This window comes from Camelus bactrianus, chromosome 13 (assembly GCF_048773025.1).
Source record: "Camelus bactrianus isolate YW-2024 breed Bactrian camel chromosome 13, ASM4877302v1, whole genome shotgun sequence".
NCBI lineage: Eukaryota > Metazoa > Chordata > Mammalia > Artiodactyla > Camelidae > Camelus > Camelus bactrianus.
The window spans coordinates 15,587,491-15,602,056 of NC_133551.1; the positions used below are offsets into that span (position 1 = coordinate 15,587,491).

The window sequence follows — 14,566 nt, forward strand, 5'->3', positions numbered from 1 at the left end:
GAGTACCACACACTGAGACCCAACGAGGCCTCGAGAAAATGATGGTAGAATGGCGTGGATTTGTGATTCCTGGTCAGAGGACCCACAGTAATAACGTGATCACGAAGCAACGAGTGTGAGAACCACACAATTCTCATCAATAGGTCCAGATCTGGCCAGAGTGGGTGAATAGCCTGCAGTGTGTCCAGAGTTGATCCAAAATACCATAGTTAGATCTCAGACTCCTGGAAGCTGGCCGTCTACACAGGAGGCAGGACATGGCCACAGTAATGCCTTTAGAGACAAGAGGCATGTGTTACCAAGATCCATGGAATTACCCAGTGAAAATTAAGTCTTTTCAGGACTTGTGATATTGCCTACAACGACTTCAGAACACACGTAAGGGGACATGGCCAACTGAAAGCTCAGATGAGGATCTAAAAATGTGTGTTCATCCCCTTTCTGAACCAATTTAGTCAAAGATGCCTTTCTATAAGAAACATCCACAAAATAACTTTGTGCGGAAAGAGAACATTCATCTGATGGGAGTATTCCTGTCTGATGACGTTTGGGGCATGCTTCAAGTTTCATTTTAAACAGTTCCTTCCTTAAGTGGATGCAGATATGTATTTAGTGTCTATCCCATCAGAATGCAAGCTCCATGAAAACAGGGACTTGTCTTTGCACAGATATATCCTTAGAGCCTGGTGTTTGCAGGAGTTCCATAAATGTTTTGAATACACACAAATATGGAGATAACTGAAAATTAGCCCTTAACAAATTGAAGGGTCACAATATGCTTCTGACCACATTGAGCCTTACATGCCTATTCCCAGGTGTTAGCCGTGCCTGTGCTAAGATGAAATAGAATGCTCTTTAAGGAAAAGAAGGCCTCTGTCTTCTGAAATGGTACCATATTTAGGCAGTCTTCAGAAGGACGTCTGATTGTAAGGAAATGAAGGATCAACAGAATTACACTCACTTGAAGAACATTAAAGTTTAGATTCATTTGCTTTTTAAAAAATTAGTCATACCTCATAATAAGTTTTAAAAAGCACACTTTAGAGAAACCTCTGCTTTGGGCCAAGCAGGAGTCATTGGGACTGGACTTAAGCTTTCTCACCTAAAACAACCAAAAAAAAAAAAAAAAAAAGGCAAAAGATAAAAAATAATAGTTTTTAAGACATTGGACATCAGACAACAAATGACACTGATCCCTGAGAGATGGGAGAAAAAGGAATAAACTATTGATGCATGCAACAACACGGATGAATCCTAAATAATTCTGCTGATTGAAAGAAGACAGACAAAAAAAGCATAATTGTGTGATTTACATAAAATTCTAGAAAACACACACTGCTATGCAGTGACAGAAAGTGGTCAGTGGTGGCTTGGGGGTGGAGGTGGGGAGGTCCTGGGAGGAGGGATTGCAAAGGGAATCCTTATAAGAGTTAACTTTTGGGAGTGACGGATATGTTCATTATAGTGATGGCTTCATGAGTTTTTAGTATGTCAAAATATATCAAATTGAATATTTTAACATGTGCATTTTATTGTATGTTGATTACACTTCAATCAAGTTGTTAAAAGTGAATAAGGGACTACCACAGCAATAGAAATAAAAGCAAAAATAAACAAATGAGACCTAATTAAACTTATAAGCTTTTGCACAGCAAAGGGAACTGTAAACAAAACAAAAAGACAACCTACAGGATGGGACAAAATATTTGCGAACAATACGGCTGACAAGGTCTTAATTTCCAGAATATACAAATAGCTCATACAACTCAGTAACAAAATCCAAACAACCCAATCAAAAAATGGGCAGAAGACCTAAACAGACATTTCTCCAAAGAAGTCATACAGATGGCCAATAGGCACATGAAAAGATGCTCAATATCACTAATTATCAGGGAAATGCAAATCAAAACTACAAGAGGTATCACATCACACAAGTAAAAGTGGCCACCATTAAAAAGTTCACAAATGATAAATGCTGGAGAGGGTGTGGAGAAAAGGGAGCCCCCCTATACTGTTGGTAGGAATGTAATTTGGTGCAACCATTATAGAAAACAGCATGGAGATTCCTCGAAAAACTAAAAATAGACTTACCATATGATTCAGTCATCCCACTCCTGGGCATGTATCTGGAGGGAACTCTAATTCAAAAAGATACATGCACCCCAGTGTTCATAGCAGCACTATTTACAGTAGCCAAGACATGGAAGCAACCCAAATGTCCATGAACAGCTGATTGGATAAAGAAGTTGTGGTGTATATATACAATGGAATACTACTCAGCTCAGCCATAAAAAGAATGAAAGAATGCCTTTTGCAGCAACATGGGTGGACCTAGAGATTATCATACTAAGTGAAATGAGCAAGAAAGAGAAAGCAAACGCCATAAAATATCACATATATATGGAATCTAAAAAAAAAAAAAGACACAAATGAACTTATTTACAAAACAGAAACAGACTCACAGACATAGAAAACAAACTTATGGTTACCAGGGGGAAACGGAGGAGGGGTATTTGATAGTTCAGTATTTGCAGATACTATCATACATAAAATAGATAAACAACAAAGTCCTACTGTATAGCACAGGGAACTATATTCAATATCTTATAATAACCTATAATTTAAAAAGAATATAAAAAGGAATATATACATACACATATATAACTGAATCACTATGCTGTATACCAGAAACTAACATAACATTGTAAACTGACTATACTTCAACAAAAAAATAACATAAAAATACAAATGAATATGGGAAAAAACCCACCCTTTAAAAGATATAATGGTATCCTTACTATAAACTGGATAAAAGCACTAACACCCTCATGATCACCTTTTTTCATTAGGCTAAAGGTAAGACTAGGACATTAACGAGTTATCTTTTTACAGGTTACATTAAGCTCTCTCAGTCTTGGATTCCTTAATTATAAACTGATAATGAAAATTCCCAGCTTGCAGGATTGCTCTGATCATTAGCATCTGTTTTACTCCCCATTGCACCCCCAGGGCCCAGCATAAAATAAGCACTTCATATATATCTGCTAAATGCATAAAAGCACGTGCAGTATCAGCACAGCACCTGGCTCATGGCTGGAATTCAACACGTGGTGACCAGTAATCGAATACTAAGACGAAGAGTGGGAGAAGGAGGGCACTCTCCTACATCACCCTCTGGAATGAAGGAGGCGCAAATACATAAAAAAATGCAATGTTTTAACACTGCTTTGAAAATGTCTATAAAAATTTAGTGATTCCATTTTCCTTTGTTTTAGCTTGAGTTCTTAGTTGGTATCTATGAAACACACAGCCTCAAAGTAAAGTTTGCCCAAGATGAATATTGGATATATCTTTTTCTTAGATGTCCTATTATTTAACTGAACACTGAACAATTTATAAATGTAAATCCTTCTGAGGAGGCAAATGTTTGGAAAATACTTCAGTTACTAGTGATTCCTGTACATTGTCTCATTATGCAGTGCTCTCCAGGTGGGAGATTCATGTACACCTTTATTTTAACAATTTTGACAGCTTATATGCACACTCTTCAATTACTCCAACAAAGGTGTATGGGTTGAGATACATTTAAAAGTCAATTGCTCTTTTTTTTACTCAGTTTTATTATGGTGCTGTGTAAGTATTAATTTTTCTATTCTTTTCTTACTGAGAGTGCTAACTTGTTTCTGAGCACTTCATTACTTATTTTGCTAGACTTGAGATGCATTCCATTCTGTAGAATTATTCTTTGAGCACATACGTATTAAGTGAGCTTCATTAAATTTTTTAGCGTAATGAGTTTTCAGAAATATACGAATGTGCTCGATAACTGAATTGACCTGAATTCTGTCAGATCTTTCTGTGTGTAAAGGCCGTTTTCATGTGTTGGCTATAGTTATGAGAGCCATTGTCAAGCTCCATACTGGAGGGTTTGCTCTTCTGCATTTTTTTTTTAACAAATTAGACTATCCTAACAACTATTCACCTTAGACATAAGGAACCGCTAACACTCAAACTTTATTAAATGCTTTTTTGATCAGCAAAGGCAGTTACCTTGTTCTTTGTAAAGGAGGGTGTCATCACTCAGGCTTATCTTGGTCGGGCAGTGGTCCAAAGTTGTTTCACCTTTAGACAGTCTTATCTTTGGGGAGAACATACAAGAAAGATTATTTCCATCTATCCTTGAGTTTATCCATGGGTGATTCATTCTTGCTTCTCCCTTCTGCCCCCAGATCGCTGGGCCCTACGTCCCTCTCCCTTTACCTTCTCCATTCCCCCTCAGATTTTGGTTGCTTTTCCCCATGGAAAAGCATCCAAAACACAGCACCTAAAGCTGTGCTACTGGGGGAGCTTGTCTGGAGCCTCATTTCCAAATCCCAAAGCCTCATGTGTTGTTTAATTTCTGAAAATGTTTTGTATTCCATTCTACAACACATCCCTGCTGGTTTTAATATAAAATAGTGGCCTATTCCCCTGTCCCCTGAATCTTTTAAACAAAGCCCCAGACAGTTGTTCAGGGACCTTACATCCCCATGGCATGGCCAAGTCCCCTGGGGGACACACATGCCCCTGAGCTCCATGCAGAAGTGGTCCTGGGTCTGAACCAGAATCGGAAAGTGTCACCCTTTACATTTTCCCCTCGTGGCTGCCTCTCCACTGTTCTCCATCAGGATGTTTGTCCACACACTATACAATTATTTCCCGGTGAATTTTTGTTTGCTTGTTTCTTTTTAAACTATCTACTGCTCAGTAAATCCTACCCCAGGAGATCTCTAATCCTCCGTTTCTCATTTCTAATCCCAGTTACTTCAGAAATATTCTCACCCCTCTGGGATTTCTTTACACTAAAATACATGACAATGTAATTCTAGTGATACTTGTAAGTCAAAGGAAAAGAAAAACACTAAGTTTGGAATTAGTACTGGACATTCCAAAGAAAGAGCCATCAATGTCAGAAGTCCATTCACACTTTTCACATACATGGCATCAGCAGCCAAATCTTCCTTAAATTAAAGTTACTTTTCTTCATGCTCTGCCATTGAAGATAACGACAAATAATTTCTATTCCAATTACTTTCAGCTTTATTTGGTTATAGGTATTATAATACAATTCTACTATTGATATGCAAAATACTCAGAATTTTGGCTACAATATGGGTAAAATGAGCTTTTCCAGGCTAACCTGGAGAGTCTACCAATTTTAAGCAACTGCTATGCAATTGAATAATTATTACACAGACCACTGGTGAGGTATAACTTGCTTATACATGAATAAATATCAATCTTGAGTTCACAATAATTGTGATTTCTGGCTTGACCTAGGCAGGCATTACAATAACTTTCAATGAAAGAATCTATTGGTTGAATGAATACATGGATTGTAAGGTCCTGTGTTAATCTGAGCTGCTCTGCTTTTAGAGTGTGTGTATATATGTATGTCTATGCGTATGAATTATACAGTGTATGTAAGTAAATAAAACAGACTAAATCCCATGTTACTTACTTTAGAGAAAGGTTTCCAGGAGAGATCTAGATGCAAAAAAGTGGATGGTACATCAAAAGGAATTTCAATACTTTCTTCTTTCTTTTTCTCTGTTGGTTGGGGAGTTAAAGCTTTCTGTGGTCTGATATCCCAAAAACATATTGTGCTTAAAAAAAAGTTTATAGTTTATTTTGTTATTAAGTACAAAGAAGAGGTGTAACCTTAGGACTACATTCTTGCTGCTACACATTAGCGATGTTTTATCATGGCTATATTTAATATCTCTGAAACTAAGATTTTTATGAAATGGGACTCTTTTGCACTTCACATTTTAGAGTATTACACAGTTTATAGGATTATTTAATTCTTATGTATGATATGTTATCATACATAAGAACTGAGTTTGTAAATTGACACAATTTTTAAAAATGTAACAGTTTTATTGAAATATAACTTATATACCACAAAATTCACCCACTTTACACAATTCAGTGATTTTTAATATATTCATCGAGTTGTACCAGCCATCATTACAATCAATTTTAGAAGATTTTCATCATCCTCCAGAAGATATTATGTACAGATTAGCAGTCAGTCCCCATTTTCCCCAGCCCTTCCCAACCAACCCTGGGCAACCACTAATATCTACCTCTCATCTGTATAGATTAGTCTATTCTGGACATTTCACATAAGTGGAATCATAGTATGTGGTCTTTTGTGAATGGCTTCTTTCATTCAGCATATTTTCAAAGTTCATTTATGCTGTAGTATATATCAGTACTTCATTCCTTTGTACTGCCAAATAACATTGCATTGTATGGCATACCACAATTTACTTCCCCATTCATCATTTGATGGAGTGATGAATGAATAAACAAAGTTGGGTCACTTTTCCTTTTGCCTATTATAAATAATGCTGCTATGAATATTTGTTAAGTTTTGTGTGGATATAGGTTTTTTATTTCTCTTAGCTATATATTTAGGAGTGGAATTGCTGGGTTATGTGGTAATATCTATGTTTAATTTTTTGAGGAACTGCTAGATTGTTTTCTTTTTAATCACATGCTTTTCTGGGGGGGTAGTAATTCAGGTTTTAAAAAATTAATTAATTTATTTTTAATGGAGGTACTGGGGATTGAACCCAAGACCTCATGCACGCTAAGTATGTGCCCTACCACTGAGCTATATCCTGCTCCCTCCACTGAGCTATAGCCTCCCCTCTTAGATTATTTTCTAAAGCATCTGCATTCTTTTTTGAGGATTCCAATTTCTCCACATTCTTACCAACAATTATTATTTGTTGTCATCTTTATTTTGGCTATACTAGTGGGTGAAGTGGTATCTCACCAAAAGTGGTTTTCATTTGCATTTGCTTGCACTTCAGGTGTAATATCTAGGAAATCATTCCCTAATCCAAGGTCATAAACATTTATATTTATGTTTGCCTATGTTTTCTTCTCAGAGTTTTACAGTTTTAGCTCTTACATTTAGGTCTTATTTCGTTTTCAGTTAATTTTTGTATGGAGTGTGAGATAAGGGTTCAACTTCATTGTTTTGCCTGTGAATACCCAGTTGTCCCAGCACTGTTTGTGGAAAAGACTATTTTTTCTCCATTAAATTGCCTTCGTATCCTGTTGAAATCAGTTGACTATGGATGTATGGATGTATTTCTGGACTCCCAACTCTATTCCACTGATCTATAGGTCTGTTCTTAGGTCATTATTTCTACAACTATAACTGCAGAAACTTTATAGAGATCAAGAAGTATGAGCCTTCCAACTTTGTTCTTCTCTGTCAAGACTGCTGGCTATTTGTGTCATTTTGGCTTTGATTTGATAGCTAATGATGCTGAACATCTTGTGCTTATTGGACATTTGTCTATTTTGGGATGGAGAAGAGTCTATTTCTGTGATATATCTATTGATATTCTTTTCTCATTTTAAAATGGATTATTTGTCTTTTTATTGTTGAGTTATAAGAGTTCTTTATATATTCTTGACAGAGATCTCCTATCAATACATGATTTGCCAATACTTTCTCCCATTGCATGGGTTGTCTTTTAAATCTCTTGATAGTGCTTCCAAAGGCAGTATCAAGTTTTGAATTTTGATGCAGTTCAGTTTATCTTTTTCTCTTTTATTAGTTGTGTTTTTGGTGTCATATACAAGAGTCTATATATATGTTATATATATATATAAAACAAGGCATACACAGTTGTATTTAATGTGCTTTGTACATAGTAGGCATATAATAAGTGTCATTTCTCTTCTTATTTCTTTTTTCTCACAGGTTGATTATGAAAATCAAATGAGACAATGTATGTGAAAATTATTAAGTTCCATATCTATCTAGAGTGTTATTTTTAATGCAAAAATACTTGGTACAAATTTATGATACATGTACAGTACTTCAGTATATAAGGTCTTTGTATTAATTATGTGAAAACATATAATAAGAATAGCAACGAATATGCCATATTAGCTCCATAATGTCTATCACTGAGGTCATGAGTAACTTGGTAAATTTAAGATACTATTAAAGAATTTAGATGTGCAAATTTAAGTATTTAGATAAACAGATGGTAACTCATGCAAGATGAACAAAACTTTTATTCATGTATGTGAATTATTTAATTAATATTAATCATTTATTTATTTAATAATGGATAAATAAAATTAATAAAAATATTAATCATTTTTATGGTCAAAACATAAATATTTGGTAGAATACCATAGATGACATAATAAGATCTGTTTTAAAATATAATTACAGTTGATTTAAAACTCTTTTTCAAAATTACATAGCTCTTCTTGAATCTCATTTATGGCATTAATTTGCATTATATGTGAAATGGTTTTGCTAAATACAGAAACTTCAGTAGAACTTTCTGCATCAATCAGTTACATTCTTAATTAGCAGAACCTTCTTTTATCTTATTCTATACTATAAGACCCTTAGTATGGTTGAAGTATAAAGGTTAGAACTGATCAGTTTTCCAGAGAGCTAAGCATTGGGCTTTCTAAACGCATAAACTATTTCTTCTTACTATAACAACTTTTAAAGGAACTATTTCCAGAATATTCCATAATATTTCCAAATTCAAGGGCCATCATTATAAACAACAATCAAGAACATGTACCTTCAATATATGACATGTAACATTTTACGCATGGAACTGTTCATAGCTTCTAAACGCTCTCCAAGGCTACTGAAGAATAGTACAGCTTTGCATTCTGTTGTTTATAATCAACATTATACCATAAGCATTTCTCCATGAAATAATAATACAATTTTAATTGCTATATAATATTTCATATGGCCCTATAGGTGCCATGTGTTGTTTCTGTCTGGGCAGTAATTCCCCCCTCCTTGTTTTAGCAGGAACATTCTAACTGTTTTGGGGAGCTGCCCCTTCTGCACTGCGTGCAGTCAGGGGGAGCTGCCACTCAAGGTGCTTTGCTGCTCCTTCCCTGGTTGGATGGGTGAGTTCACGATGTAGCAGAAGCCAGATTCTCTTCTGTCACTCCGCATCTTCAACAGTGACACAATGGTTGGAACTGATTCATTCAGACAGAAGGGGCTGGCCATTCATTCTGGCCACTCACTATATATCGTGAGCTAAAGATGGATAATATATTTGCCCTCAGAGCCTCTTTTCTTTTATCCATAAGTATTTTCCAGGGTTGGTGAGAATATAAAAATAGCTCGCCTGTTAAAGCACCTAGTACAGTATTGGCATGAACTTCCAATAAATGTATTTTGTCCCCCTTAGGTTAACCATAGTCAATCTCTATTGCTTGCAATCAAGAACCTCACCCAATACGTGCCTATGGGGTTAATCATGTCTCCCCCACCTCCTGCCCATGGCTGCTGCTAATGTTACTGATGCCTTCACCTGCCACCCACAGCTGCTTCTGCTCCTGTCAGCACCTAAAGCTTAAGGTGCCATTACTTCTACTGGGTCAAAGCTATTTGGAATGGGAAAGTTTTGCCAGTATTTGGATGCTAGATGATACTATTGCTCTTCATATTTCCTACTTCACTATGAACTTTCAGTTCCATAAATTAAGGGATACAATTTTTAAAAATAAATATTCTTCGACATAGTTACAGAATTGTTTATAAAAACACTTGTAATAAATATGCAATAAAATATAAAACTCTTCCACTTTTTAAAAGAAACTTTCCCAATTAAATGTTGTAATCTTCATAATTGGATGTAAACAACACATACCGCAAATTTACAAGTATGTGAATGTGAAGAAACAGAATAACTATCGCTAATGTTACACAACATTATCAACTATTAAATCTAGTTCATTCTACTTTTTACAACATATTTGTATCTGTAAAACTTTTTTTTAATCAGCAACAATCTAACATTCTGTCCTTTAGTTATATTAGGTTTAATTGCTACAATAAAGACTATTAAAGGGACAGAAGAGGACAATGATAGAAGCATTTTTTTTAGAAGCATCTACAAAAAGAACATATTGTATGAAAACATAATAGGTAATGGTTAAAGTAAGACATACCAGTCTGCGGAACAAGTGGCAAGTTGACAGGATATTCCACTTCGATTTTCAAAGACAGAACCAAGTCTGTTAATCTATTTTTTAAAAACGCTGGAAGTTAGTTCTGTATACCTAGAACAGTAATGACTTTTTCCTAAAAGCTTTTTATTTTTACTTTAAAATGTTTTTCTTCTTTGCTTTAATTTTTATTAAAAGAACATAACACTAACAAAGAATTTGAAAACTAGGTTTTGAGGTCAAATACAATTCTACCATAAATATTTCCCAGTCTTTTTTCAAAGAAACATTTTTAAATTTTTAAATTAGTTTTAGTTAGTATATAAACTTCTATCCTAAGAGTTTTCAATTAATATAATTTGAACACTTACCTATGTAGGCATAAATCTTTCTGTTTTTTAATATATAGATGATGAATCATAATTTCATTACCATTTTATTAGAAATGTAGGCACTTCCTGTTTTCCACTATTAATTGTGGAGCTGAACACAGGAGCTTTTATGGGAGGGTTAAGTAGGTAAGATCAATAGAAAAGAGGCTTGGTGTTAAATCAGATTTGTGCAGCATGCAGCGAATGCTGGGGGGGCCTGCATTCTTCCAGTAATTAGTGGCACAACTCTGCTAGCACACAGAGGAGTCCAAGGAGAGTGAATGGCTCTTTAAGGGCCTAGAAGGTGCAAAGTTTCAATCAACTAGCTCTCAAAGGAGGTGAAATTTGCCTGTGAAGGTGCCACTCTCAAATCACATCAACAGGGAAACATGACTTTTCCCAATACCCTACCTTACACGATAGGACTAATGAGCAAAAAGCAAACAAAGGTGGGGGTTCCAGCAGCAGACAAACGGTGAAGGTGGGGTGGGAGGAAGGACACAGGTGCTGCACTGGTAAGGCCTACTGACGTCACAGGAGCTAGGGCCCTGGAAGCCTGGCGATGCTGCTGTGGCCTGAGCTGGTCTGGGGTCAGTTACAGCCGCCAGCTTCCACTGTGCTCTGATACACAGTCCAGAACCCACGGGGCCTCCCCCTCTAGTAAGACTTCCCGACTGTAGGAAATACAAGACCCCAAGTTCTGCTTGCTCTAGGGTTTTATGTTTTAATGGTTAAAAGAATAATAATAATAATATTATAGAAGTTCAGAAAATAGGTTTTAAAATCCAATATAATTCTACCTTATAATCTTTTCCAGTCTTCTTTCATGGATACACTTTGGCATGTGACTGTGTATCTTAAGACACAAATTGGATCATTTCTTTGTATAAATTCCCAAAATTTGAATTACAAATTACTGGTCAAAAACTTTGAAAATTTGGATGACTTAAGAACCACATCGGCTAATTGTATTACAAAACCTTTATGTTGGAACCAGTAATGTTAGAGTTCACTGGTTTTCACCATTTCCTCCTTTCTAACACAGGGAATTGTTTGAAATTTTCATTAAAAAATTGAATAGTTCCAAAATAGTACATTATTGTTGCTTTATTATTAATTTCTTTGATACTAGAAAGTCTGAACAATTTTCCTGTTTATCTACTAACTGTTTTTCAGTATATATCTTTAGCTTATTTACTGGAAAATTTGCATTTACCACATTTGGGACAAATATTTTTCTTCATTTTGTTATTTGTCCTTTATTTTTTAATTTAGAAAGTATATGTGTATGGTGCTTTGAATTTCTTTCAATAATAATTAGCTTAGAAAAACTACTGAATCCAGAAATAAGCTATTCTATCCTGATTTGTTGTATTTTTCCTTGATTTGTTATTTTATTTAAATTTATAATCACTTGAATTAATTTACATATGTGATGTGAGCTGAAATGGAGTTGAAATAAATTCCTTCCCTTGTGTTGCAACTTCCGTTGTCAAGTTAAACTTTTGTAAATAACAGAACTGCTATCTGGGCTATTTATTTTGGTCCATTACCACTTTGAAAAGTAATTGTGTTTTTCCATAATCTATTTGAATACCTTAAAGGGCTAACCTCTTCCCATAACTCTGAGTTTTCAGAATATTCTTTGATATACTCACCTCTTAATTCTTCAGAGCACATAGTAGATAGACCCTTAGCTTCCTGAAGGAAATGTTTGGGAAACTTACTAGTTTCCAAATTCACAAACCCTAGACTTTGTGGGTCAAGTACAGACCGCCTTGCCAAATGACACATTACTGTACGTCCCAGATCTTCAGAGTTGTCTGCTCTAAATAGCTCAAATCATAAATTTTAAATCCATAAAGGCTAATGGTGTAAAATATTTGCAGTCTAGTTTTACAACCTTAACCTTCTCCACTATTGTATTATATCAATGTTAATACCATGTACAATTTTTTCGTGGTTTATAAGCCATCAAAGTTGAAACATTGGCCTTATTCTCATCCCCAAGTCAGATACTGGTCTGTCAACAGTGACACAACTGTGTGATGTCTAGTTCCTGGTCATTTCACAATTTAAATGCAAATGGATTTTTGACTTGAAACATCCTCTTTGAATAAAATCTCCTGAAAGCTTATAAGCCAGCAGGGGAATAACTTACAAGCCAGACTCACCTCAAACGTGTCAGACAGCCAGTGTATATCGGTAATGACTTTCCTATGTCCGTTTTCTATTGAGGAGACAGCACAGTGTCTGATATACATTACTTCTTTATTACTCTCTGGTTCAAGTAGAAACAATGGCTGTAAAATGTTAAAAGAAAGTTATGTGCTAATTTCAGAGCGCTGATGAGTGAACTCATAATTTACCTATTATTCCAATTAAAATCAATAATTTGGAGAAATACCAGTTCAGGGAAAACCAGAAATTAGTGTTTCTATGTATCATATACTTAGGTAATAATCTTCTTTCTTTTTCAGTTTAGTCTAAGACTTTAATCAATAAACTTAACAAAAATTATTGACCCATTCCCTAAAAAACCAACAAGATTCCATTTCTGAAGGTGTATTTCTTTGAGTGCACAGAAGACCATCTCCCATTGTTTCTTGGTGAAGACCCGTCATGCTCAGGTTGAAGGACTTGGGGTGGAGATGTGTAAATGGTGGATAAGTACTGTGTTGGGAGCTGAGCAATCTCTTCCCAGCCCTCTTGGCAGAATCCATAGCTTCACAAAATCATAGTATATTATTATCAGAAAGGACTGTAACCCCTTTGTTGTATACATGAGAAAATTGATGCTTGCTGAGGGGGTGGGGGAGCACGTCCAAACTCGCAGGACTGTGGTCTAGAGCCTGGACGTGTGGCCCTTCTATCCAGTGCCTTTTCAGCTCCATCACTTTATACAACCCCTTGGCCCCTTCATTTTATTTAACAGCAATAACAACAAAAAGGAACTCCTGGGATAGACATTACCATCTGTTCTGTGCTGTTTTTAATCTAGAGGGTACATGAAAGCGATTGAAAACACGTCCACAAGCAGGTGTGAAGGCTTAGGAAATAACACTTTCCCCCCCACTGAGTCTTTGTTTAGCTTGGCAGCCCTCTTAGGTACTTTTTGATAAACTCCTGAGTGGAAAAAACTTGCTAGTGAAAAGTTATAAGAAGCCAACTAACCTTGAGGGTGACTTTTTTACTTCTGCTCCCACCCACCTTGATGTTTTCTATTCGATCCGCGTGTGTGGTGATGTCCCACATGACAATCTGAAACAGAAGGAAAGGTTCTCACAACAGATTTTCAGGGAACAGCTAATTGCGTCTTGAACATTAGGAAAAAAAAACATATTGGTATTGCATGCACTCTGATAAATCAACCACCTTGGTGGGCGGGAATAAACAAATTTACCTACATCTTTAGTAAGTCAGTCAGCAACTTTTAAAGCTAGTATTAAAAAATGTTTTCTTCTCTATAAAAGTATTTTCAGCACTTTGATTTTTGTGCTTGTGTTAATAAATGCTAGTGTTTTCTTAAATCCAACATAGACATCATGCAATTCTCTCTGCTTTGGGAAGAGTTCTTCCTCTGTTTTGGGAACTGTGCAGATTCTGAGGACAGTTGCTTTAGACCCAGGAGAAAACAGCCTGTTCTCCAGAATTAAGTACAAACACTCAACTGTCCAAAAGGCCAGGAAATGATGATTTTTATTTAATTGACTATTTTGGCCAATGCTGAATTTGCATATAAATGGATAGCCATTTTTTGAAAAATCAGAATAAAGTAGAAAATGCAACACTAAATTGGAATAATTTTCAATGATGAAAAGTCATTGCAGTACACTAAAACGTTAAAAATGTCAGGACAGAATTGTGAGTGGTTTTATTTTCATCATTTGCTTTTCTAAAATATCCTAAAACAAAGTTGTATCACCTTCATAATCAGTAAAAAAAAAAGCATTTCAGTATTTGCAGGGCTTGGAGGATGGGCTCTGAGTCATCATTATGACTGCCAGTTATTGTTGAACAAAACTTAGGGAGAAAATTAGTTTTCTTAGATGTTTTTGGCTTTGGATAAGTGGGCACGGATGATGCAGTCATCTACATTGCAACCACAAGGAAGTTCCCCTAGCCACACCACAAAAGATCATATATACCCTTGTAATGATCAAACTCACTGTATCACAGTGAAT

General features: G+C 35.6%; 1 protein-coding gene across 3 annotated transcripts in view; it reads right to left on the reverse strand.

Annotated features, from left to right (window-relative positions):
• DNAI3 (dynein axonemal intermediate chain 3) overlaps positions 1 to 14,566 on the reverse strand; it is a 63,638-nt gene that overhangs the window by 20,864 nt on the left and 28,208 nt on the right. For all 3 annotated transcript variants that reach the window (XM_045522956.2, XM_010963319.3, XM_074376103.1), the window contains exons 12-16: positions 13,557 to 13,643; positions 12,557 to 12,685; positions 10,015 to 10,088; positions 5,501 to 5,645; positions 4,051 to 4,138 (exon numbers count right to left, since the gene is read on the reverse strand). In XM_045522956.2, coding sequence (XP_045378912.1) covers positions 4,051 to 4,138; positions 5,501 to 5,645; positions 10,015 to 10,088; positions 12,557 to 12,685; positions 13,557 to 13,643 — 523 coding nt within the window. The remainder of the gene's footprint in view (positions 1 to 4,050; positions 4,139 to 5,500; positions 5,646 to 10,014; positions 10,089 to 12,556; positions 12,686 to 13,556; positions 13,644 to 14,566) is intronic.